At 40.7% G+C, this 23,036-nt stretch overlaps 3 protein-coding genes across 5 annotated transcripts; 1 reads left to right on the plus strand and 2 right to left on the minus strand.

The window, feature by feature from the left end:
- Positions 1-9,235: 9,235 nt before the first annotated feature.
- Positions 9,236-11,342, minus strand: LOC129730404 (ficolin-2-like). 3 transcript variants are annotated; one of them, XM_055689717.1, is made up of 5 exons: positions 11,181-11,330; positions 10,928-11,092; positions 10,713-10,876; positions 10,416-10,654; positions 9,236-10,361 (listed from the first exon to the last, which is right to left on the minus strand). In XM_055689717.1, the coding sequence occupies exons 2-5, from the start codon at positions 11,038-11,040 to the stop codon at positions 9,969-9,971; spliced, it is 909 nt and encodes a 302-aa protein (XP_055545692.1). In that variant the 5' UTR covers positions 11,041-11,092; positions 11,181-11,330; the 3' UTR covers positions 9,236-9,968. The 3 variants fall into 3 exon arrangements, with proteins under 3 accessions (XP_055545692.1, XP_055545691.1, XP_055545693.1); XM_055689716.1 differs by having other exon boundaries at positions 9,237-10,361; positions 11,149-11,342; XM_055689718.1 differs by having other exon boundaries at positions 9,245-10,361; positions 10,713-10,855; positions 11,149-11,340.
- Positions 11,343-13,905: 2,563 nt separating this feature from the next.
- Positions 13,906-15,080, minus strand: LOC129728226 (uncharacterized). The gene is given in 2 exon segments (XM_055686644.1): positions 13,906-14,817; positions 14,820-15,080. Coding segments are annotated over 2 exon segments (1,173 nt in total).
- A 2,998-nt stretch (positions 15,081-18,078) lies between these two features.
- On the plus strand, positions 18,079-22,640 carry LOC129728227 (fibrinogen C domain-containing protein 1-like). The gene is made up of 5 exons (XM_055686645.1): positions 18,079-18,156; positions 20,116-20,270; positions 20,337-20,582; positions 20,646-21,284; positions 21,349-22,640. The coding sequence occupies exons 1-5, from the start codon at positions 18,079-18,081 to the stop codon at positions 21,473-21,475; spliced, it is 1,245 nt and encodes a 414-aa protein (XP_055542620.1). The 3' UTR covers positions 21,476-22,640.
- The last annotated feature ends 396 nt before the right edge of the window (positions 22,641-23,036 follow it).

Below are 23,036 nucleotides of genomic sequence, written 5' to 3' on the forward strand. Positions count from 1 at the left end.
TCGAGTTACGTTTGCCGGGTCAGCGCTACCAAGCCACGTCTCGCTCCACCGGGTTCGTCTCCCTGTGCGATTATATGTGCCTCGCGTCATGAACTGCCTGAATTGTAAGCAGTTAGGCCACACCGCCGCCTACTGCTGCAATAAGGCACGTTGTGGCAAGTGTGGGGAGAATCATGCGGATGATTCCTGCAGTAAAAATGCTGAAAAATGCATTCACTGTGGGGAGAGTCAGCATGAGTTTCGACATGTGCGGTGTACATGCAGCGCAGGGATAAAATAAAGAGGTCTCTCAAAAAGCGTTCGAAGCGTTCTTACGCTGAGATGCTGAAGAAGACCGTTACCACTTCTCCCATTACATCAAACCCTTATGATCTGTTGTCCTCTGATGAAACCGATTCTGACGATTCACCAGCGGGAACATCTTACGCCAATCCTGGGGAGTCTAGAAAGAGGAAAAATATTTCCTCTCCTAAACTTCCCAGAAAAGGTCCTAAGATTTCTCAAAGTGTAATGAAAGTTACAAGCAAACCAAACAGTGCAGCGGAAAAACCGAATCAAACTCCTCCTGGGCTTGCAAATTTGAAGTCCCAGAAGGAGTTCCCAGCACTGCCAGGAACATCTAAAACCCCAGTTGTTCCTTTTGCACATCCACAGTTGATGAAACAAACTCTGGATTAGTGAAATTTTCTGACATTGTGGACTGGATTTTTGAAACTTTCAATGTACCCGATCCAATTAAAATTTTTCTTACAGCATTTCTCCCAACAGTTAGATCATTTTTGAAGCAGTTGACTGCCCAATGGCCCCTCCTTGCAGCGATTGTATCCTTCGATGCCTAATTCAACTGCGTATATGAAGGATTCTATCTCTGTCTTACAGTGGAATTGTAGAAGTATTTTACCAAAAATTGATTCGTTTAAAGTTTTGATAAATAAAAACAAATGCGATGCATTTTCCCTTTGTGAAACTTGGCTTACTTCAAATATTGATCTCAACTTCCATGATTTTAATATTATTCGCCTTGATCGAGACACCCCATATGGAGGAGTACTTTTAGGGATTAAAAAGTGCTATTCTTTCTATCGTATTAACCTCCCCTCGATTCCAGGCATCGAAGTTGTCGCATGTCAAATGACAATACAAGGTAAAGAACTTTGTATTGCCTCAATATATATTCCTCCCAGAGCACAGGTTAGGCAACGGCTGCTCTTTGATTTAATAGAACTTCTTCCCTCGCCACGTTTGATTTTGGGAGACTTCAACTCTCATGGCGTGGCTTGGGGTTCCCCTTACAATGATAACCGCTCCTCTTTGATCTATAACCTTTGCGATGACTTCGACATGACTACTCTAAACAACGGCGAAATGACACGTATCCCGAAACCTCCAGCGCGCCCAAGCGCTTTGGATATATCCTTATGTTCGACGTCGCTACGGTTGGATTGCACATGGAAGGTAATCCTCGATCCTCACGGTAGCGACCATTTGCCTATTTTTATTTCCATTAATAACGGGTCAACTCGCATGCGACCAATTGACATTCCGTATGACCTCACACGGAATGTCGATTGGAAGTTATACGAGGAAATGATTTCAAAAGCGGTCGATTCGATTCAACATCATCCACCACTTGAAGAATACAACCTCCTCGCGGGCTTGATTCTCGACGCCGCGTTGCAAGCCCAAACGAAGAAATATCCCGGCGTAACGATCAAAGAGCGGCCTCCAACTCCGTGGTGGGACAAAGAGTGCTCCGATGTCTACACGCAAAGATCCGACGCGTTTTTGGCCTTCCAGAAGGGAGGTATACCCGACGACTATATACGGTATTCGGAGCTTAATACCAAGATTAAAAGCCTGGCTAAAGCAAAGAAACGCGGATATTGGCGTCGGTTCGTGAACGAGACGTCGAGGGAGACATCGATGAGCACTCTTCGGAACACAGCCCGAAGAATGCGGAATCGCGTAACGGTCAACGAAAGCGAGGAGTCTTCAAGTAGGTGGATATTTGATTTTGCCAGGAAAGTATGTCCGGACTCTGTTCCTGAGCAAAATATTGTTCGTGATGCGTCTCCGGGCCACGACGCGATAGAATCACCTTTTACGATGGCAGAATTTTCAGTTGCCCTCCTGTCCTGAAACAATAACGCGTCTGGGTTAGATAGAATCAAATTCAACTTGTTGAAGAATCTACCCGGCAATGCCAAGTGGCGCTTGTTGAACTTGTTCAATAAGTTCCTGGAGCAAAACATTGTACCGCAGGATTGGAGGCAAGTGAAGGTGATCGCCATCCAAAAACCAGGGAAACCAGCTTCTGATCACAACTCTTATAGGCCGATTGCAATGCTATCCTGTATCCGAAAATTGATGGAAAAAATGATACTCCGTCGTTTAGACCATTGGGTCGAATCAAATGGTCTACTATCAGATACTCAATTTGGCTTCCGCCGTGCCAAAGGGACGAATGATTGTCTTGCGTTGCTTTCAACAGATATTCAGCTGGCGTATGCACGCAAAGATCAAATGGCGTCTGCGTTCTTGGACATTAAGGGGGCTTTTGATTCCGTTTCTATTGACATTCTTTCGGGTAAACTTCACCGACAAGGATTTTCTCCAATTTTAAACAATTTTTTGCACAATTTGTTGTCCGAAAACCACATGCATTTTACGCACGGCGATTTGGCAACTTTTCGCATTAGCTACATGGGTCTTCCCCAGGGCTCATGTTTAAGCCCCCTCCTTTACAACTTTTATGTAAATGACATCGACGAATGTCTGGCAAATTCATGCACGATAAGACAACTTGCAGACGACAGTGTAATCTCTGTTACAGGATCCAAAGCTGCCGATTTGCAAGGACCATTGCAAGATACCTTGGACAATTTGTCTGCTTGGGCTTTACAGCTAGGTATCGAATTCTCTCCGGAGAAGACTGAGATAGTAGTTTTTTCTAGGAAGCATGAACCTGCTCAGCTTCAAACACAATTAATGGGTAAAACGATTTCTCAGGTTTTGGTACACAAATATCTTGGTATCTGGTTCGACTCTAAAGGCACCTGGGGTTGTCACGTGAGGTATCTGATGAAAAAATGTCAACAAAGAGTGAATTTTCTTCGTACAATAACCGGACAATGGTGGGGAGCCCATCCAGGAGACCTTATAAGGCTTTACCAAACAACGATACTGTCTGTTATTGAATACGGGTGTTTCTGCTTCCGCTCCGCAGCAAACACACATCTGATCAAACTGGAGCGAATACAATATCGTTGCTTGCGTATCGCCTTAGGTTGCATGCAATCGACCCATACGATGAGTTTGGAGATCTTAGCTGGAGTACTACCATTGAAAAACCGCTTCTGGAGCCTGTCTTCTCGTATTCTTATCATATGTGAGTATCTTGAACCGTCCCGTGATTGAAAATTTTGAAAGGTTAATCGAACTTATTTCTCAAACCCGTTTTATGACATTGTATTTCAATCACATGTCCCAAAATATTAACCCTTCTTCGAATATTCCAAATCGTGTCGACTTATCAAATACTTCTGATTCTACTGTGTTTTTCGATACATCCATGATAGAAGAAACTCGTGGAATCCCGGATCATTTACGCGTGCTGCAGATCCCCAAATTTTTTTCCAATAAATATCGAAACATCAACTGCAACAATATGTTCTACACTGACGGATCACTTCTTGATGGGTCCACTGGCTTCGGTATTTTCAATAACAATTTAACCGTCTCCCATAAGCTCGATAATCCTGCTTCAGTTTACGTCGCAGAATTGGCTGCAATTAAGTACACCCTAGGGGTTATCGAAAAAATGCCCACGGACCACTATTTCATCTTTACGGACAGTCTCAGTTCCATTGAGGCTCTCCGATCGATGAAAGATGTTAAGCACTCTCCGTATTTCCTGGGGAAAATATGGGAACATCTGAGTGCTTTATCCGAAAAATCGTTTCAGATTACCTTAGCGTGGGTCCCTTCTCACTGCTCGATACCGGGCAATGAGAAAGCGGACTCTTTGGCTAAGGTGGGCGCAACAAACGGTGATATTTATGAAAGACCAATTGCTTTTAATGAATTTTTCGCACTTGTACGTCAGAATACGATCATCAGTTGGCAAAATGCTTGGACCAGAGGGGAATTGGGAAGGTGGTTACATTCCATAATCCCCAAAGTATCGACGAACCCGTGGTTCAAGGGGTTGGATGTAGGTCGGGATTTCATTTGCGTGATGTCCCGGCTTATGTCCAATCACTATAGATTTGACGCGCATCTCCGTCGTGTTGGGCTCGGGGAAAGTGGTATCTGTGCCTGTGGTGAGGGTTATCACGATATGAACATGTGGTTTGGTCATGCCCTGTACACCGTGACGCCAGGTCTAAATTAATAGCTTCCCTGCAGGCCGAAAGTAGGCAGCCGGCTGTTCCTGTTCGTGATGTCTTGGCGAGCCGTGACCTATCCTACATGTCCCTTATATACGTTTTCCTGAAATCCATCCACGCCCCAGTTTAGTCCTACCCCCTTCCGCCTGCATCCAGCCTAACGACAAGAACACGTTAAGACCCCGGATCCGGAAACAGCAATCAGACCCGCACGATACTCTCAGGTCCCGAGGGAGACAACCCAATATGCCAGTCCGTAATATCTTGGCCCAGCAGCGGAACATATTCAATATACTGCTTACCTATGGCGATGGAAAACCATCAAACAACAAATCACTGCTTTTAATGCAAAACATTCTAGCTTTGAGTTTCATTTAGTTTCAGCTCGTAGTCGGCAGCGAGGATAAAAAATTTGCTTTTAGTTTTTTTTTTCCTCATCTATAGTTTATTTGACACGGCACAAATACAATTCAATGTTTAACGGCGCCAATTATATCTGGTAGCTTACTTTCTAAAGTATCTTAATAACTAAAAGCAAATTTTTTATCCTCGCTGCCGACTACGAGCTGAAACTAAATCTAACTTAAGCTAGAATGAAAATTCACTCTTTGTTGACATTTTTTCATCAGATACCTCACGTGACAACCCCAGGTGCCTTTAGAGTCGAACCAGACACCAAGATATTTGTGTACCAAAACCTGAGAAATCGTTTATTAATTGTGTTTGAAGCTGAGCAGGTTCATGCTTCCTAGAAAAAAAACTACTATCTCAGTCTTCTCCGGAGAGAATTCGATACCTAGCTGTAAAGCCCAAGCAGACAAATTGTCCAAGGTATCTTGAAATGGTCCTTGCAAATCGGCAGCTTTGGCTCCTGTAACAGAGATTACACTGTCGTCTGCAAGTTGTCTTATCGTGCATGAGTTTGCCAGACATTCGTCGATGTCATTTACATAAAAGTTGTAAAGAAGGGGGCTTAAACATGAGCCCTGGGGAAGACCCATGTAGCTAATGCGAAAAGTTGCCAAATCGCCGTGCGTAAAATGCATGTGCTTTTCGGACAACAAATTGTGCAAAAAATTGTTCAAAATTGGAGAAAATCCTTGTCGGTGAAGTTTACCCGAAAGAATGTCAATAGAAACGGAATCAAAAGCCCCCTTAATGTCCAAGAACGCAGACGCCATTTGTTCTTTGCGAGCATACGCCAGCTGAATATCTGTTGAAAGCAACGCAAGACAATCATTCGTCCCTTTGGCACGGCGGAAGCCAAATTGAGTATCTGATAGTAGACCATTTGATTCGACCCAATGGTCTAAACGACGGAGTATCATTTTTTCCATCAATTTCCGAATACAGGATAGCATTGCTATCGGCCTATAAGAGTTGTGATCAGAAGCTGGTTTCCCTGGTTTTTGGATGGCGATCACCTTCACTTGCCTCCAATCCTGCGGTACAATATTTTGCTCCAGGAACTTATTGAACAAGTTCAACAAGCGCCTCTTGGCATTGCCAGGTAGATTCTTCAACAAGTTGAATTTGATTCTATCTAACCCAGGCGCGTTATTGTTACAGGACAGGAGGGCAACTGAAAATTCTGCCATCGTAAAAGGTGATTCAATCGCGTCGTGGCCCGGAGACGTATCGCGAACAAAGTTTTGCGCAGGAACAGAGTCCGGACATACATTCCTGGCAAAATCAAATATCCACCTACTTGAAGACTCCTCGCTTTCGTTGACCGTTACGCGATTCCGCATTCTTCGGGCTGTGTTCCAAAGAGTGCTCATTGATGTCTCCCTCGACGTCTCGTTTACGAACCGACGCCAATATCCGCGTTTCTTTGCCTTAGTCAAGCTTTTAAACTTGGTATCAAGCTCCGAATAACGTTTAAAGTCGTCGGCATCGTCTGTATCCCGGAAGGTCAGATACGCGTCGGATCTTTGCGTGTAGACATCGGAGCACTCTTGGTCCCACCACGGAGTGGGAGGCCGTTCTTTGATCGTTACGCCGGGATATTTCTTCGTTTGGGCTTGCAACGCGGCGTCGAGAATCAAGCCCGCGAGGAGGTTGTATTCTTCAAGTGGTGGATGATGTTGAATCGACTCGACCGCTTTTGAAATCATTTCCTCGTATAACTTCCAATCGACATTCCGTGTGAGGTCATACGGAATGTCAATTGGTCGCATGCGAGTTGACCCGTCATTAATTGAAATAAGAATAGGCAAATGGTCGCTACCGTGAGGATCAAGGATTACCTTCCATGTGCAATCCAACCGTAGCGACGTCGAACATAAGGATAGATCCAAAGCGCTTGGGCGCGCTGGAGGTTTCGGGATACGTGTCATTTCACCGTTGTTTAAAATAGTCATGTCGAAGTCATCGCAAATGTTATAGATTAAAGAGGAGCGGTTATCATTGTATGGGGAACCCCAAGCCACGCCATGAGAGTTGAAGTCTCCCAAAATCAAACGTGGCGAGGGAAGAAGTTCTATTAAATCAAAGAGCAGCCGTTGCCCAACCTGTGCTCTGGGAGGAATATATATTGAGGCAATACAAAGCTCTTTACCTTGTATTGTCATTTGACATGCGACAACTTCGATGCCTGGAATCGAGGGGAGGTTAATACGATAGAAAGAATAGCACTTTTTAATCCCTAAAAGTACTCCTCCATATGGGGTGTCTCGATCAAGGCGAATAATATTAAAATCATGGAAGTTGAGATCAATATTTGAAGTAAGCCAAGTTTCACAAAGGGAAAATGCATCGCATTTGTTTTTATTTATCAAAACTTTAAACGAATCAATTTTTGGTAAAATACTTCTACAATTCCACTGTAAGACAGAGATAGAATCCTTCATATACGCAGTTGAATTAGGCATCGAAGGATACAATCGCTGCAAGGAGGGGCCATTGGGCAGTCAACTGCTTCAAAAATGATCTTACTGTTGGGAGGAATGCTGTAAGAAAAATTTTAATTGGATCGGGTACATTGAAATTTTCAAAAATCCAGTCCACAATGTCAGAAAATTTCACTAATCCAGAGTTTGTTTCATCAACTGGATGTGCAAAAGGAACAACTGGGGTTTTAGATGTTCCTGGCAGTGCTGGGAACTCCTTCTTGGACTTTAAATTTGCAAGCCCAGGAGGAGTTTGCTTCGGTTTTTCCGCAGCACTGTTTGGTTTGTTCGTACTTTTCATTACACTTTGGGAAATCTTAGGACCTTTACGGGGAAGTTTAGGAGAAGAAACATTTTTCCTCTTCCTAGACTCCCCAGGATTGGCATAAGATGTTCCCGCTGATGAATCGTCAGAATCGGTTTCATCAGAGGGCAACAGATCAAAGGGGTTCGATGTTATGGTAGAAGTGGTCACGGTCTTCTTCAGCATCTCAGCGTAAGAACGCTTTGAACGCTCCTTAAGTGACCGCTTGATTTTATCTCTGCGCTGCATGTACACCGGGCATGTGGAGAGCTCATGCTGGTTTTCCCCACAGTGAATACATTTTTCAGCATTAACACTGCAAGAATCTTCCGCATGAGTCTCCCCACACTTGCTACATCGTGCCTTATTGCAGCAGTAGGCGGCTGTGTGGCCTAGCTGCTTGCAATTGGTGCAATTTATAACACGGGGTACATACAATCGCACAGGCAGACGAACCCGGTCGATCGAGACGTGGCTAGGGAGTGCAGATCCGGCAAACGTAACGCGAAACGAGTCTGACGGAGTGTAAACTTTTTTACCGCCGACGAGAGACATGGACCGCAATTGCTTACAATCCAAAATCTTCGCCTGTGTTTCGGTATTTTTGAAGCAACCGGTTGCGCTTTTTAGGATACACTCGACAGACAGACTCGAATCGGTTATGACACCGTCGATCTCCACGTCTCGTGCGGGTATGTAAACGCGATACTCGCGTGTGAAGAGCTCAGAGCAAGCGATAGCATTGGCCTGTGCCAGATCACTGACCACGACACGGAGCTTGTTAGGTCGGACCTTGGAAATTTTGGTCATGGCCTTGTACCCCTTCGTCAGGTCTTTAGAAATTTGCAGTATGTTTAATCGCTTTGAATTCACTCCTGCCTTTGGCCGAAAATAAACAGTATAGCTGCCCTGTTGAGATCCGTCCGGGTAAAGCTTGGGGCGAGGGGGGACTGGAGAATGAACAGGGGAGGGGGTAACAGAAGGGTCAGGGTCAGGGGGGTTCGGGGATGGTGGCACGGGAGGCGAGGGATCTATATCCATTGCGCTAAATGTAGCGCACTAGCGCACTAGCGCCGACAAGAACACGAACCTATTTACTTCTTCCTTCCAGCAGTGGTTGTCCGATCGTTCGAAGCTGCACCCAAAGCAGCCAGCAGCACCAGTACAGCAGCACCAATACAGCCACCAGCAGTGAGCCGGGTGTGAGATCACTCAGCACAGCGACACGGACTCGACTGTCAACTGATGGGCTTGGATTAAAAAGATCTATTCACGGTGCACAGATCAAAACTGCAGCTGGTATTTTGCACCAATACAGCCAAAGTTGTGAGCCGGGTACAGAACGTATCGACACAACTCACAATCTAGTTGGCCTTTAGCGCGAATAATACACTCTTTTGTTTGGCTATTCGTACACACGGACCGGATTGTAATAGAACGACCACTTTGCACGTCCGTTTCTGTCGAGTGTTCGACGCGGAATGATTTTGCTTTTAGTTATTAAGATACTTTAGAAAGTAAGCTACCAGATATAATTGGCGCCGTTAAACATTAAATTGTATTTGTGCCGTGTCAAATAAATTATAGATGAAGAAAAAAAAATTGTGTAATAAAACTAAATACTCGTTCAAACACAAAGCTTACGTCATAGAACTGTTTTTTTTGTTCATACTGAAATTTGATCTGAGCAAACTACAGCAAATGGATTCAGGCGTGTCTCTTCAAATCAAATGTTTGATTATTCACAACGCAGACTAGTCCTTTTCAGGAAAAATGAAACTAACATGTATTCGATTTAGTAAAAACTTCTTGAATCCAAAAAAAAATTAAACCCAACTTGCAAGTCTGTTTTACGTGTAACTTTTGTTGGAAAGATTTATTATTTCATTTCTATTTTATATTTGCAACTTGATTATGAAATTGCCAAGTTGTTCACTTGATACGATGAATTTTATCTATGATCAATTCGACCTGAAATAAATTATTTAATAAGTAAGTGCAATTTGCGTGATTGATTGTGGGTCGTAGAAATCATCTTCACAGGGAAGTTACGTAAGCTTTCGACTGCTTTAAAACTGACTTATTTTGAGTCGTATTGAACTGACGTTTTCAGTACATATGACAAATTTTTTTCTTCCTTTATCAGTTACAACAGGTTTTCAGTAATTATCTAGATTTTTATCGTTTCCAACCGGATTGTCTCGGTTTTTTACAGAAATCGATTTTTTGTTTTCTTTTACTATTTAACTCAATTTCAAATTTTATATTCGTTCCCGGGTCCCGGGAATTCCCGTTTTTTTACCTGCAGAAATAATTGAAACTATTTTGCCTTGAGATCCTTTACATTAATAGTATTAGGAAACTGCTAACCGATTACCAAAGATATTAAACGCGAACTAATATTGTGGATGATTTTAATCCATAGTAATACCCCTTCCAGGTATTCCAGCACATCGAGGTCGCATATTCGCTTGTAGTTCCTTTGACATACTTTCCGTTCAGGTTTGATAAATGACAATTCTCGTACCACCAGGCACCGTGATACAAAACAGCACAATGGGACTTGCTGGAATCGTTGTCTTGATCCGCAGTCGAAAATTTGGAATTCAAACCACGTGTCAGGGAATCTCCGGCCGTGCCAGAAAATGTTCCTACACTCTTCAAAACGTATTTCTCCGCTTCGTTGCCTATCTGGAAGGAGGAGTATTTGGCTGTTGCAGAATTGTTATCCCAATCTTTTAGCACGAAGTGGATCTCCCGAGGTTGAGCTGCTGTTAACTGCAATTATAAATTATTAGCTGTAATAATACCTGCAAGATAATCACAGCGTACCCGATGAATCTTATCATTTCCTAGCCAGAATTCACTATCGAATTCTCCAAATCCTTGCCTGTATTGGTCCCAGTTTCTGTAGAAGTCCATAAATCCATTGAATCTATGTTGTATAATAATCCAGCCTCCATTTTCATATTTCGTGTCACAAAACACGGGAAAACCTTCGTCTGTACTATCCAATTTTAATAAGTATTTACCAGAATAATTAGCGTCTCGACAAGATCTAATAATTCTATCTAAAAATAAAGTTGCTGTTAGATCTGACCTATGAACATAATTTTCTGTTCATATTACACTGGTCTAATTGAGGAGTTTCATTATTGATAGTTCCATTGCAACCGCTGACAATAGAGCTTCCATTGGTAAATTTTATTTCTACAACAGGCTGCTCTTTAAAATATTGCGTTAACAGATCGGCCATATTCACATTTATACAACTGCAAACAGATATGACAACGCTATTGACGAGCACATATACTTAATGTATTCTAAGTATTTAATAGACTCACAAATTGTCCTTATCGGGATGCACTGCACTACAGTCTGGAGTTTGACTGGGAATTCTACAGTCCTGTGTTATGAAAATTGCGGTTTGTTTGATCCGGTTTATTGTTCTTTTCATAATTATTAACGACCAAGTGGCACGCTAAATCTCATCTGATAGCAAATTATATCTGGAACGGATTCACGCATTAGTTACTAAAGTAAAATTTACCAAGGTATTACAAACTCGTTTTCTAATAAACAAAACATTCTTCATACTGTTTATATTGTTTTCAACAGAACTTTCGCAAGATTCAGCTAAAACCACTTAAGGGCTAAGTAAAGTTGAAAATAATATCACCGAAAGGATATTTTTGTATGTTGCCATCTCAATCCACTTTTCGATATTTTCGCTGTGAACACTAAAACCGTTGAAGTGAAACTGAATTGCAATATGAAAATGAACTGTCTTTTATCTTAAAATGTGGTCATTAAAATCTGTTCGTAATTTAAACATTGCCGCAGATAAGAATGGTTCACATAGATAATTGGTACAAAACTCAAGTTTCCTGTGTAGCTCTGGAAATGATGATAAAATTTTGAAGTGCAAAATCACAACATCCTCTCGGGGGAATCCCATCGTCAAAAGTCCCACTTGCGAAACTTTGCAGAAGTTGTTTTAGTGTTGGAGTTTCTAAATCGAGAAAACAGTCGCGCGATAAATGTCTTGCCCTTTACTCTCCGGAGCTACCATTCAAGCGACAGACGCATCATCATACAGAGTGGGCGCAGCACTAAGTCACTTGCTTTTCAAACGCTTAACCCACATGTAGGTTGCCAGAGAGGCATATGCGACCATTTTCGGCGTTAAGAAATGTTTCCAGTTCTTGAACGGCCGGAAGTTCACGTTGATCACAGATAATCAAGCAGTATCCAAGATATAGGGCGATAAGGAACTACCGGTGATGTCAGCCATATGCATGCTACACTATGCGACTGAAGAGGCCGATGTTATTGGGCTAACCAGATTGAAACCTTGCCGTTGACTGCTGCGGAGCTTGCTTGGTGCTTGTTCAAGAGATCAAATACGACTAGCCTGTGGACCCAACAGACTGATTCGCTATGAAAAAGAGGTTGCTTACTGCGGAGTATACGTGTTTACGTGTCACCAGCAACGAAGGAAAAAAACACATCTAGCGATTAATGAATACATAGGTATAAAGCCAGTGGTGGGCACCATTCCGCTAATTCGCTAATTAGCGGCGCTAAAATTCAGTTAGCGATTTAGCGATTTCGCTAATTTTTGAGCTGGTTAGCGAAACTGTTATCGTCGCTAAAATTTTGGCCTTCGAAACGCTAATCGCTAATTCGCTAAATTTCGTGGAGAAGCGACAATAGAAATACTTAGAAAAACTGTGAATTGCTGATGGCGTACGTAAATTGCTTCGAAAGATGAACATACTTTACTGCGAAAGTTACTTTTGTCAGTTTTTTTACCCTAGAATTGAGTTCCAGTTATCGTACAAGCCACAGGAGCATTTTGAAGAACAAGCACAAGGTCTAGATTGAATTTTTGACACACCAAGAACTTTGGTAATTTGCAATGCGCTTGAAATTATGACAACTTTGGTTCTACTTTTTCGATTCAGAAAATAATTGAATTTTCATTAAAACATTCCTAAGAGTATCTATTTTCAATGCAAGCTAAATAACTTTAGTTATTCTTGTTTTTACAAAATCAAATATGAATACCGTTTCGTGAACCTCTTACTGTAAATAGCTTTAAAAAGTAATTGTTTCCGTTTGTTTAACCAAAACAGATCAAAGTGGTCCAAATCATACAAAACACGAGCAATAAATATAGCGATATGACTATTACATATTTAAAAGTTAGCGATTAGCGATTAGCAAAAGTTCCGCTAATGTGGGTTTAGCGTTTAGCGATTATCGAGCTAAATTTTCCGGTTAGCGACTTAGCGATTAGCGTCGCTAAATTTTCGGTTAGCGGTGCCCACCATTGTATGAAGCAAGCTTAAGATGCGTTGATTTCGTCGTCAGTATGCGAAAAACAAAGTATCGGTGCTGGTGCACTCTCTTTGTTTTCCTCTTCACGATATATTTCTATTCATTAGTGTACACCACAACAAGTGGTTCTCAATTTGCACAACTCGGTATATGAAGTTATTCGTCTTCATTACACAGAGCGATCAGATCTTGTTATATTCTTATTCATTCGACTCATGAACAGTGTTGCCACATTTTCATCTGTACCAGAAGTGTAAAAATCTTTTTCATCTGTATTTTTTCTTTGAAAAATCTGTACCAGAATCTGTACCAATAAAATTTGTGTTGCTTAAGAGGTCAGTGTAATTGACCTTTAAAAAAAAACAAATTACAGAAGCTGCAAATTATTTATTTGGTTGATGATGCTTATGAATAGTCTAATTGAATTTGGTTTGCATACTACTAGTCAATGCAAGTTTTGAGCTACCTCCACGCTGTTTAATCAACTGTTTAGATCTCAAGATTGCGTTCATTGTATCATTACTCAGCCGATTTCGAAGCTTGGTTTTGTTGTTGTTGTAATCCGAAAAAATACGCTCAACGTTCGCAGATGAATGGGGCATTATAAAAATATTGAAAACGAGGTTCGAAGTGCCGGAAGTACGAGGGAACCGTCAATTCGTTTCAGGCATCCGATTTTTGTCCACCAGTCCTGTACATGTTCGTTTTTTGTCACCATGATTTCTTTCCGGAGCAATTTCACTTTTAAAGCACGGAATTCGTTCTCCAGCTCTTGTAAATCCCCATCGTAGATCCCTGGAAACGCTTCCAAAATGTTATTGGTGCTCGCTAGATTGCTAATATTTTTTGGATTCAGCATCGAGGCAGCCTTAAGGGTAGGATCATTGAAATCGAACCTTTTTCTCATCTGCTTGATCAGCTCCACGAAGAAACTGCGACAAATATTTTTGAAAATGTCCTGCTTTTCGGCGCTCAATGTTTAAATTTCTTGATCTGCTGCCATTCCAACATAAATGCACTCACCGCTTTTCAGGTATTTCTCGAAATCACCAGTATTTGCCTCCGACATGGATATTACGTAAGATTCCTTACAAACGTCAGTAAGAATCGTTAGATAGAAGTCCTTAAGTTCGTCGTGCAGTATTGTAAATTCAGGTTATTCAGCCTGAAATAAGCGATTAATTCTATTGATTCGGGGCAAAATATATACCAAAAAAAGCAACAGGGGTTTGGTCATTGAATCTTCAAGGTAATTTAAAATTCTGCAGGCAGTTTGGTTTTTGTCGATATTATATTAGAATTTGAAGAACAAAATCAACTCAGGAAAACGAGTAATACACCTTCTTACTACAGCCTCCAACGAAAGCCGTCGGGTGGCAGACGGATGTAGGATTTTAAGAGGTTTAAGTTCTAATATTTCCTGAATCTTTTCGTATTCGCTAGTTCGTTTTGGACTATTGGAAATGTAGCTTTATATATCTCTCAAAAGATGCTCAAGATTATCTGGGATTTTCTCACATGCGTAGCTCGCGCACAATGCCAATGAATGACATGTACACTTTATCACTACTAAATTCGGACAATCAAGTTTCAGCAAACGCATTACTGAATTAGAGACCCCCATCATCACTGCAGCGCCGTCAGACGCAAATCCTTTCAAACGATCCTTGTAAGGAATTCCGTCCTTATGAAATTGGTCAATAATCGCGTTGTAAATACTTCTATGATCAGTAGCACCAAGTGCTACTGCGGCATAGAACTCGTCACGACGTACCTTAATGTTACGTTGTTAATCTTCATCGCACATTCTTACCACCATAGCCAAAGTTTTTGTTGCTTTTATGTCCGTTGACTCATCGACGATTAGCGAGAAATTGCGCTGCACCATTTCGCTACCAATTCCACATGCTGTTCTTCAGCTATCACTCCTTCAACTACAGCAGTGGCTTTTGTCCTTCCGAGTTTGATTTTAGGTAAATTTTTTGAATTTGAGTCGACAGTTCGGAGCACGTCACATAGTTTATCAATTGCGTTAAACGAAACGTTGTTTTCAACAGTCCACGCTGTAATTCTTATTTCGGCTTGCATTGTCGCTACTTCGTCATCGTCCTGAATAAAAGTGAAATCATTTAGTTTGGCATCGGAATCCGACATGACTTTTGAAGCTGCCTCCTTGTGGCGTTTCGTAGAGAGGTGACTTGCTAAATTAGACTTTCCGCCCCTTCTGATACTTAACTTGTCTATGCACAACTTACACCATGCGAATGACTCATCTTGTTCATACTTCTCGAAGCATTGGTACTCTGGGTGAAGGATCCATTCAGCTTTGAACCTTTGAACCTTTTCTTTCGTAGTTTTTGCCCTCTTTGAGGCCGGTTCTTTATCAACATTTTCTGTGCCATGTAAGACTAATTAGGAAAAAATAAATTGATTGATTCAGATAACATATTTATTTGCCATAACAAAGTATTTTTACCACTCAAAGGCTCGGAACCTGTTCTCGCCAGATTTACCGTTGTACTAGTTCCTGGAATAGGATCTTCTACAGGCTCTAATGTTGTTATATTCCAGTAAAATAAGAAAATGGTAATTGATAATTACGAGAAAAACGAGAGGGTTTCTTACCACTCAACATCTGATAATCTTGTTCGTCTAATTTGTTGTTGGCCATGGGATTATCCGTTTTATCACATTGTGAAAGCAGCTGCGAAACATTTTGGTCTAAAAATAAAGTCATCATCAAAATGAAATAACCAGATTTTTTAGCAATCAGTTTGAAGCATACCTGGAACAGCTTTTTTCTTTTTGTTGAAATAATCCTTCAGGTTGATTTGCGAGACATTATCGATATTTTCGTCAAAACTAGCGTTCAAAATTAAAACAGTATTCTTTTGTTTAAATTTTCAGTAGAACGGTTTGCAAACCTCAATCAATGTGCTTACTCTTTCGCCCGTCAACAAAATTTTACTTGATTCTTCTTACTCTAAAATCGATCCCATCAATCAATGACATACAATATACTATATATAATCATATATAGTTATCAAAATGCGAGAAAGCAGAAATATTTCTTTCTTTTTTTCGCACACAAAAAGTATCAGCAGATTCATCATCACGAATACAGAAACATTTTGTTTTGTTTTCATTCATGCTAAGGGGTGCATCTACTTAAAATACACCGAGAGAGAAAAAATATCAGTTTTACTCAAAAAAAAATCTACCCATCTGTACTTTTCGACAAAAATCTGTAATTTGTACCGTACAGAATCTGTACCAAACAAAAACGAAAAAATCTGTACTTTTCCAGATAAATCTGTACCTGTGGCAACATTGCTCATGAATATGATTTTTTATCAGAAAAAGAAAGAAAATGACAGTGTATGCTCTCCTACTCTCACTCAACTCAACCGGGAAGGGACTACTTCGGTCGTGGTCAAGTTGGGAGATAGTAGGAGAAATACACTGTCATTTACTCTCATTTTAACAAAAAAATCATGACCATCATGACAAATGAATAGGGATAGATCGGGACTGCTCGTTTGCTGAATGTTGTCCGAATAACTTCATTCACGAGTTGTGCACATCGAGAACCACGTGTTTTGATGTACACTCACAACACAACAAGAAATAAATCGTAAGAAGGAGGGTAAAGAGAGGGCACCAATACCGATACTTATTTATTCGCATACAACGATGTCAGCGCAACTTACACACAAAGAAAATATTACCAGGTGAACACGTAAAAACAACGTAAATTTACGTGAACTAGAATGTTTTCACTGGTTTAGGTAAATAATACGCATTAAAATTGGTGAAAACAACGCAACAGCTTTATAAAATGCGAATACTTAATTTTGGGTAAAAATTTGTATGGAGTTTTTGATATTGATATTGTTGATTCAAGGTATCCGATTTTACCTAAATCATGACTTCCGTACAGGTACTTAAAAGTAGGTACCTTCCCGCACAGAAGGGCTGATTTGCGTCAAAAATACGCTTGTTTTTATTTTTCTGTGTAGACTTGATTTATATGTATCTATTCAAAATCACTGTATTCACTGCTAGCGAATTTTTTCATCGCTGCTTGAGTGCCTGGAATAAAATAATTGCAATATCCGGTAATAGAGTATTTCGAGTTTCAATATTTAGAGCTAGAGTGCCCAGAGCACAATCGTTTAATGTCTAGAGCTAGAGTGCCCAAAATTTCACGTCATCTATTTCTTCTAGCGCATAGTTCGCAATATGTCCTTTGATGGAAAGTATTTGAAATGCTGATATTGTGGCGCCAGTACTAAATAAGAGTTCGGAAGTCGGACGTCTTCCGACTTCCGAACGTTCTTCCGAGTTTACAAAGACATAGAACAACTGCGTGTTCACACAACATGGACTGCGGGAATAATTTCAATTTATTTGTTTTTGTAAGCCGGACTGACAGCGCAGTGGCGGCTGAGACGGTTGCAGTGTTGCAGACGTTTTGATAATTTTTATTTAAATGCACAATATTTAACGTTAGAGTGCTTAGATATTAAAGCTGTGAGACATTCAAAATTGGAGTGCCTTACAATGATCTCGTCTGCCTGCGTTTCTCAGATGGACGAGAGTCACCCGTTAAAAATGCTCAGGTGCGAGCAGATCGAGACCGCAAAGCTGACCAGAGAAAATGCTGCACCCAGGAGGACTCCAACTTTAGAAGATTTTTCAAAGTCTCGAAGGCACAGAGGAGTTATCGAAGGTTCTCTTGGAAAAACCATGGTTCGATAAAGCGATTAGTTGCATATTTCATCCCACGCAAACAAGACTTACTTGGAAGGCACAGATTGCGTAGCTAGCGGATTGCGGTTTGGAAAAATATTATCAATACTCCTGTTCCCGGGATCCGAGAATCCCGGGAATAGGTGTTTCCCGGAATTTGCAACTTCAAGGCAGCTTGGTATTTGAAGATTGGCCACGAAGTAAACCAGGTGATGAATGAGGACGTTACAAATAAACCATTTTCAAGGATGGCGGGTGTACGCGTGCATATCGACTTGAATCCGGGAAACACTCCTTGTTTTCAACCTTACGTCGTGTTCCAAGTTCTTTGGAAACCGCCGTAAACACGACCCATCGCAGTTTGTGTCGCATCAAGCGCCTTCCTTTTGGTCAACGGGCAATGGACAAAACTCTTACCGGTTATAAATCTCGTGGTGGGGGTGATATCGTTGAAGAGCATGATGTTTGTTTGAACAAGGTATAGTTTCAAACTTTATTTTATGTTCTAATGGTTTGTAACATATCCATTTTATAAATAAAGGACTTAAAAAATCAATTTTAACTACTCACCTCAATAGAAATACCAGTTTCGTGTAACACAACAGCCAACACGGCGTTCTACCTTTAGATTCCAAAATGGAAGTAGTTATGGGATTCAGATCTAATGAAAATAAGAGCGAAGTTAGATCGTTCTTAGGTCTAGCGAACCACCATCAACGAAGTTCTTAGAAAACTCACGCAAAAAGGGGTTACGTATAATTGTGGAGAACCCGAACAATCAGCATTCATAGAGATAAAATGCAGAATAGCAAAAGCTGACTGATTGGAGTTCTCTAGACTAGAAGATGGAACCTCACTTATTGCCGATGCAAGTCCTTATGCGCTCGGAGCAGTTCTAATACAGACAAATGACCAAGGTGAATCACGTTTTATTGTGTTTGCATCCAAATCGTTGATTGATACTGAAGGGATATAGTCATTCCACAAAGGAAGCGTTTGATTTAGTTTGGGGAGTAGAACGGTTTCAAACATATATTAGAACATAGTTCTATATGTTTTCAAATAGCGTGCATAGAACAGAGCAGCGACATTATATAATCAATAAATACAGTTGATCGTAGTTTGGAAATCTATCCAACCCAGTTTCAACCCTGTTTCGTTTCTTTCTCAGATAAATTGCCAAATAATCTTTTATTTACTGCTCGACGTGAATTGAAATTTCTTCTTCGTCGCTCGATGATTCGAGACACAAAGCCATATGTTGCTGGGAGCATGATCTGCTGTTTAGATTCTGACCCGTTTAAAGATTTTAAGAGTGATCTTCTGTGCCACAATTCTGCTTCAAAATTTGATGCAATTGAGACGAGAACTAAAGAAAATACGATCACAATACAAGGGAAGTCATTCTCCAGCATAACAATGCTAGACCCACCTCGTGTACGGGGTAACCCAGAAGTGTCACCCACCGTGCAAATATTAATTCAAGTTACCATGCGCATTGAACAATGTCAATGATTAAGAACTCCTTCACTATATATAAAGTATTTCTGCACTCGAGATGCGATAATGAGGGTGTCGAAGAAAAAATTGAAGATTACCAATTTGAATTCCATTCATTAAATATTGCCATCGATTAGTTATTTAGCTTGTCGCTTTAAAAAATGGTTATCAGCAAGAGATTGTAATTTTTTGAAGAAATTTGAACTTAAAAATTCTAAGCCATTATCAATTAGTGCGCGTTAATTTGAAAAGAATAATGTACAGTCCCTCCACAATTGTGGATCATCTACAATGATTGGTCACTTTTACAAAAATACGTCTATTCTCACGAAACCAACCGATTTTCATTAGCCACGGTATTTCTTTTAACTTAGTTGTAACCTTATTTATACGATAGAAATGAATCAAATTTGCAAGTGTCACAAAAAATGATAATTCTACCCGGTGCATTAAACGAAGTCACCCATAATTGTAATAATGATCAATTTTGTGGTGCACAATTGTGGGTTAGTTCATATCTTGGCTATTTATATTACTTTTGCATCATAATACATCGAGACTGAATGAAATAACTAATCATCAAGAATTTTCAACATTAAAATAACTCTTGTGAAACTAATTGTTGATCGAAAGTACACATCCGAACACAGAGATAGATAGTAAAACATATGAGGTTTATAACTTCTCCGATTTTATATTTATTTTTGAAAAATTCAGACAACACGTTGACTGACTCATAATTGTAGAGGGACTGTATATGTACATATTTGAAGGTGTAATCTAATTTCAAACTAACTGAGTGAGGTGATTCAAATACAAATGCAAACCTCCTTAACCGGGATTAATCAGACAGCTCATTAGTCACCCTACGAAACAGGGATTCACCGGAATTCAGAAACAACGCTGGAGCAGTGAGCGTGATAACCGGTAACTTCAGTTATCAACCAACAGTGAGAGTATAAGCATAATGTTATTACTCGGAATTCTTCTACTCAGCATCCAGAGCTCAAGCACTGAGAGCTTGAAAAATGTTACTAATTCCGGATTCGGATATGAGCTTGCTCTTGCTGGACTGGAAGCGATCAATTTTAGGTGAGTGAATTAAGATCTTCAATACCGAAAGCCACATATTACTTATTCAAATCATACAAAATGCAGTTTACTAACAGATCAGCTCCGTTCGAAGCAATACCATCAGACCCTAGAGTCGGTGGTAACGAATCTCCAGAATACCGTCGCTAACACGGAGCAGATGGTAATACGACAAAGTAAACTTTTGAGCAACTTTGAAGTCCAACTAAAGAAGCTGTCGGCCACTATCGAACCAGTTGGTAATATTCCTACGATCCTAAGTGAGCTTGATTTGCTGGCTCACAACATCACACAACTGCTTGTGCGCGTGGCGTGAGTAAATAATATTAAACCATTATTAGTGCACGTAAGTTCATTAATTTCTTCGTGCTTTAGGAGCATCACCCGTGTTCAGCAAGTACTACCTACAACGGAAATGTTGAATGATTTTATCCTACAAACCCTCTCCGAACGGCTTCGGACTCCAGGAATGCTTAAAACACTAGAACCTCGCGAACTACCGACTTCTTGTGCCAATGCGCCCGATCGGAGCTCCGGAATTCGTCGAATCCATCCACAACCGGGTTTTACGGATGCGTTCGAAGTCTACTGTGAACAGGACTACGAAGATGGTGGCTGGATAGTAATACAGAACCGTTTCGATGGTTCGGTAAATTTCTACCGCGGCTGGAGTGAGTACGAGTCCGGTTTCGGTAGTTTGAGGGGAGAGTTTTGGCTTGGGTTGCGAAAAATCCATGAGCTAACGTATGGCAAACCTCACGAACTGCACGTCATACTGGAAGATTTCGAAGGTCAAACCGTGGTTGCTAAATATAGTCACATTCTTGTTGGGGGACCGAACGAGAAGTATTCTTTGAATAGTCTAGGGACTTATAGCGGTACGGCCGGCGATTCTCTCAGGTATGCGGTCAAGATGAAGTTCTCAACACTGGATTCGGATAATGACTCTCACGCTACGGGTAATTGTGCCGTGCTATATCAAGGGGCTTGGTGGTATGGCGCTTGTCATTCAAGGTAGGAATTTAGTAGAAAATATCCGTAACTTTATCGATTACGTGGGAAATATCGATGATTTCAGTAATTTGAATGGATTATACATGCGTGGAAAGGTGGACGTTTTCGCAACAATGATGTGCTGGAAGGAGTTCAAAGGATACCATTATGGCTTGAAGCGTTCCCAGATGCTAATCCGTGCCACCAGCTGAGATCGGATGTGGTATAACAATGGCTAGGTGATACAATATTTTATGCAATTGAGTTAACGGCTAATAAAACCGATTGCATTCAGTCAAATGCAGCGTAAATTGTTGCCGGTATTATTAATGATGTAAACGGTTTTCTTGCCGCCTACAGCACTGCGAATGCGAAAGGGAAAAAGTGTACCCGTGTAAGTGATAAGCTATATTCTACGCGGTGATAAACTTGCCACTAGAGTATCCTGAGCGTCGTTACTGAGATTAAAAATAAGTTTTGTGGTTTACCACAAAACTGGCGCGAAAGCTGACGGGGTCGAGTACAGTCGCACTTTGCTGCACTGTATTAATTTTTGTTTATTTGTTTTGTCTCCAAACACAAATATTCTGTTAGTTTAACATAATGAGCAAATGTTAAACCCAATTTAACTTGTATTTACCTGAAGTTGAACTTTCATCATCAGTTCTTTTGTGTCCACATATCAAACAATTATAAATCTAGCCTACATTTTGGCATGGCGTCTAATTAGTAATGAATTACCTAATCGCAATTGCTTGAAGCAACGTGCCCTAACGGATGAAACCCGTGCCATTACTCGCAGCATCTTACACAAAAATACGTCACAGGAACACATGCAGCGACTTACGCTAGCAGCCGCCATGTGCGATGACATTCGCGAAGAACAGATCTAATGAAAATAAGAGCGAAGTTAGATCGTTCTTAGGTCTAGCGAACCACCATCAACGAAGTTCTTAGAAAACTCACGCAAAAAGGGGTTACGTATAATTGTGGAGAACCCGAACAATCAGCATTCATAGAGATAAAATGCAGAATAGCAAAAGCTGACTGATTGGAGTTCTCTAGACTAGAAGATGGAACCTCACTTATTGCCGATGCAAGTCCTTATGCGCTCGGAGCAGTTCTAATACAGACAAATGACCAAGGTGAATCACGTTTTATTGTGTTTGCATCCAAATCGTTGATTGATACTGAAGGGATATAGTCATTCCACAAAGGAAGCGTTCGATTTAGTTTGGGGAGTAGAACGGTTTCAAACATATATTAGAACATAGTTCTATATGTTTTCAAATAGCGTGCATAGAACAGAGCAGCGACATTATATAATCAATAAATACAGTTGATCGTAGTTTGGAAATCTATCCAACCCAGTTTCAACCCTGTTTCGTTTCTTTCTCAGATAAATTGCCAAATAATCTTTTATTTACTGCTCGACGTGAATTGAAATTTCTTCTTCGTCGCTCGATGATTCGAGACACAAAGCCATATGTTGCTGGGAGCATGATCTGCTGTTTAGATTCTGACCCGTTTAAAGATTTTAAGAGTGATCTTCTGTGCCACAATTCTGCTTCAAAATTTGATGCAATTGAGACGAGAACTAAAGAAAATACGATCACAATACAAGGGAAGTCATTCTCCAGCATAACAATGCTAGACCCACCTCGTGTACGGGGTAACCCAGAAGTGTCACCCACCGTGCAAATATTAATTCAAGTTACCATGCGCATTGAACAATGTCAATGATTAAGAACTCCTTCACTATATATAAAGTAT

Source organism: Wyeomyia smithii, chromosome 3 (assembly GCF_029784165.1).
Source record: "Wyeomyia smithii strain HCP4-BCI-WySm-NY-G18 chromosome 3, ASM2978416v1, whole genome shotgun sequence".
NCBI classification, from domain to species: domain Eukaryota; kingdom Metazoa; phylum Arthropoda; class Insecta; order Diptera; family Culicidae; genus Wyeomyia; species Wyeomyia smithii.

What these genes read in the sequence shown, in the direction of transcription:
- LOC129728227 (XM_055686645.1), top strand. Translation starts at nt 18,079, where the DNA reads ATGGACAAAACTCTTACCGGTTATAAATCTCGTGGTGGGGGTGATATC. An exon ending in CAACTGCTTGTGCGCGTGGC is followed by an intron (nt 20,583 to 20,645) that starts GTGAGTAAATAA and finishes TTCGTGCTTTAG; the next exon opens with GAGCATCACCCGTGTTCAGC. An exon ending in TATGGCGCTTGTCATTCAAG is followed by an intron (nt 21,285 to 21,348) that starts GTAGGAATTTAG and finishes CGATGATTTCAG; the next exon opens with TAATTTGAATGGATTATACA.
- LOC129730404 (XM_055689717.1), bottom strand. Translation starts at nt 11,040, where the DNA reads ATGAAAAGAACAATAAACCGGATCAAACAAACCGCAATTTTCATAACA. An exon ending in CATCCCGATAAGGACAATTT is followed by an intron (nt 10,877 to 10,927) that starts GTGAGTCTATTA and finishes GCTCGTCAATAG; the next exon opens with CGTTGTCATATCTGTTTGCA. An exon ending in GAAATGATAAGATTCATCGG is followed by an intron (nt 10,362 to 10,415) that starts GTACGCTGTGAT and finishes TTATAATTGCAG; the next exon opens with TTAACAGCAGCTCAACCTCG.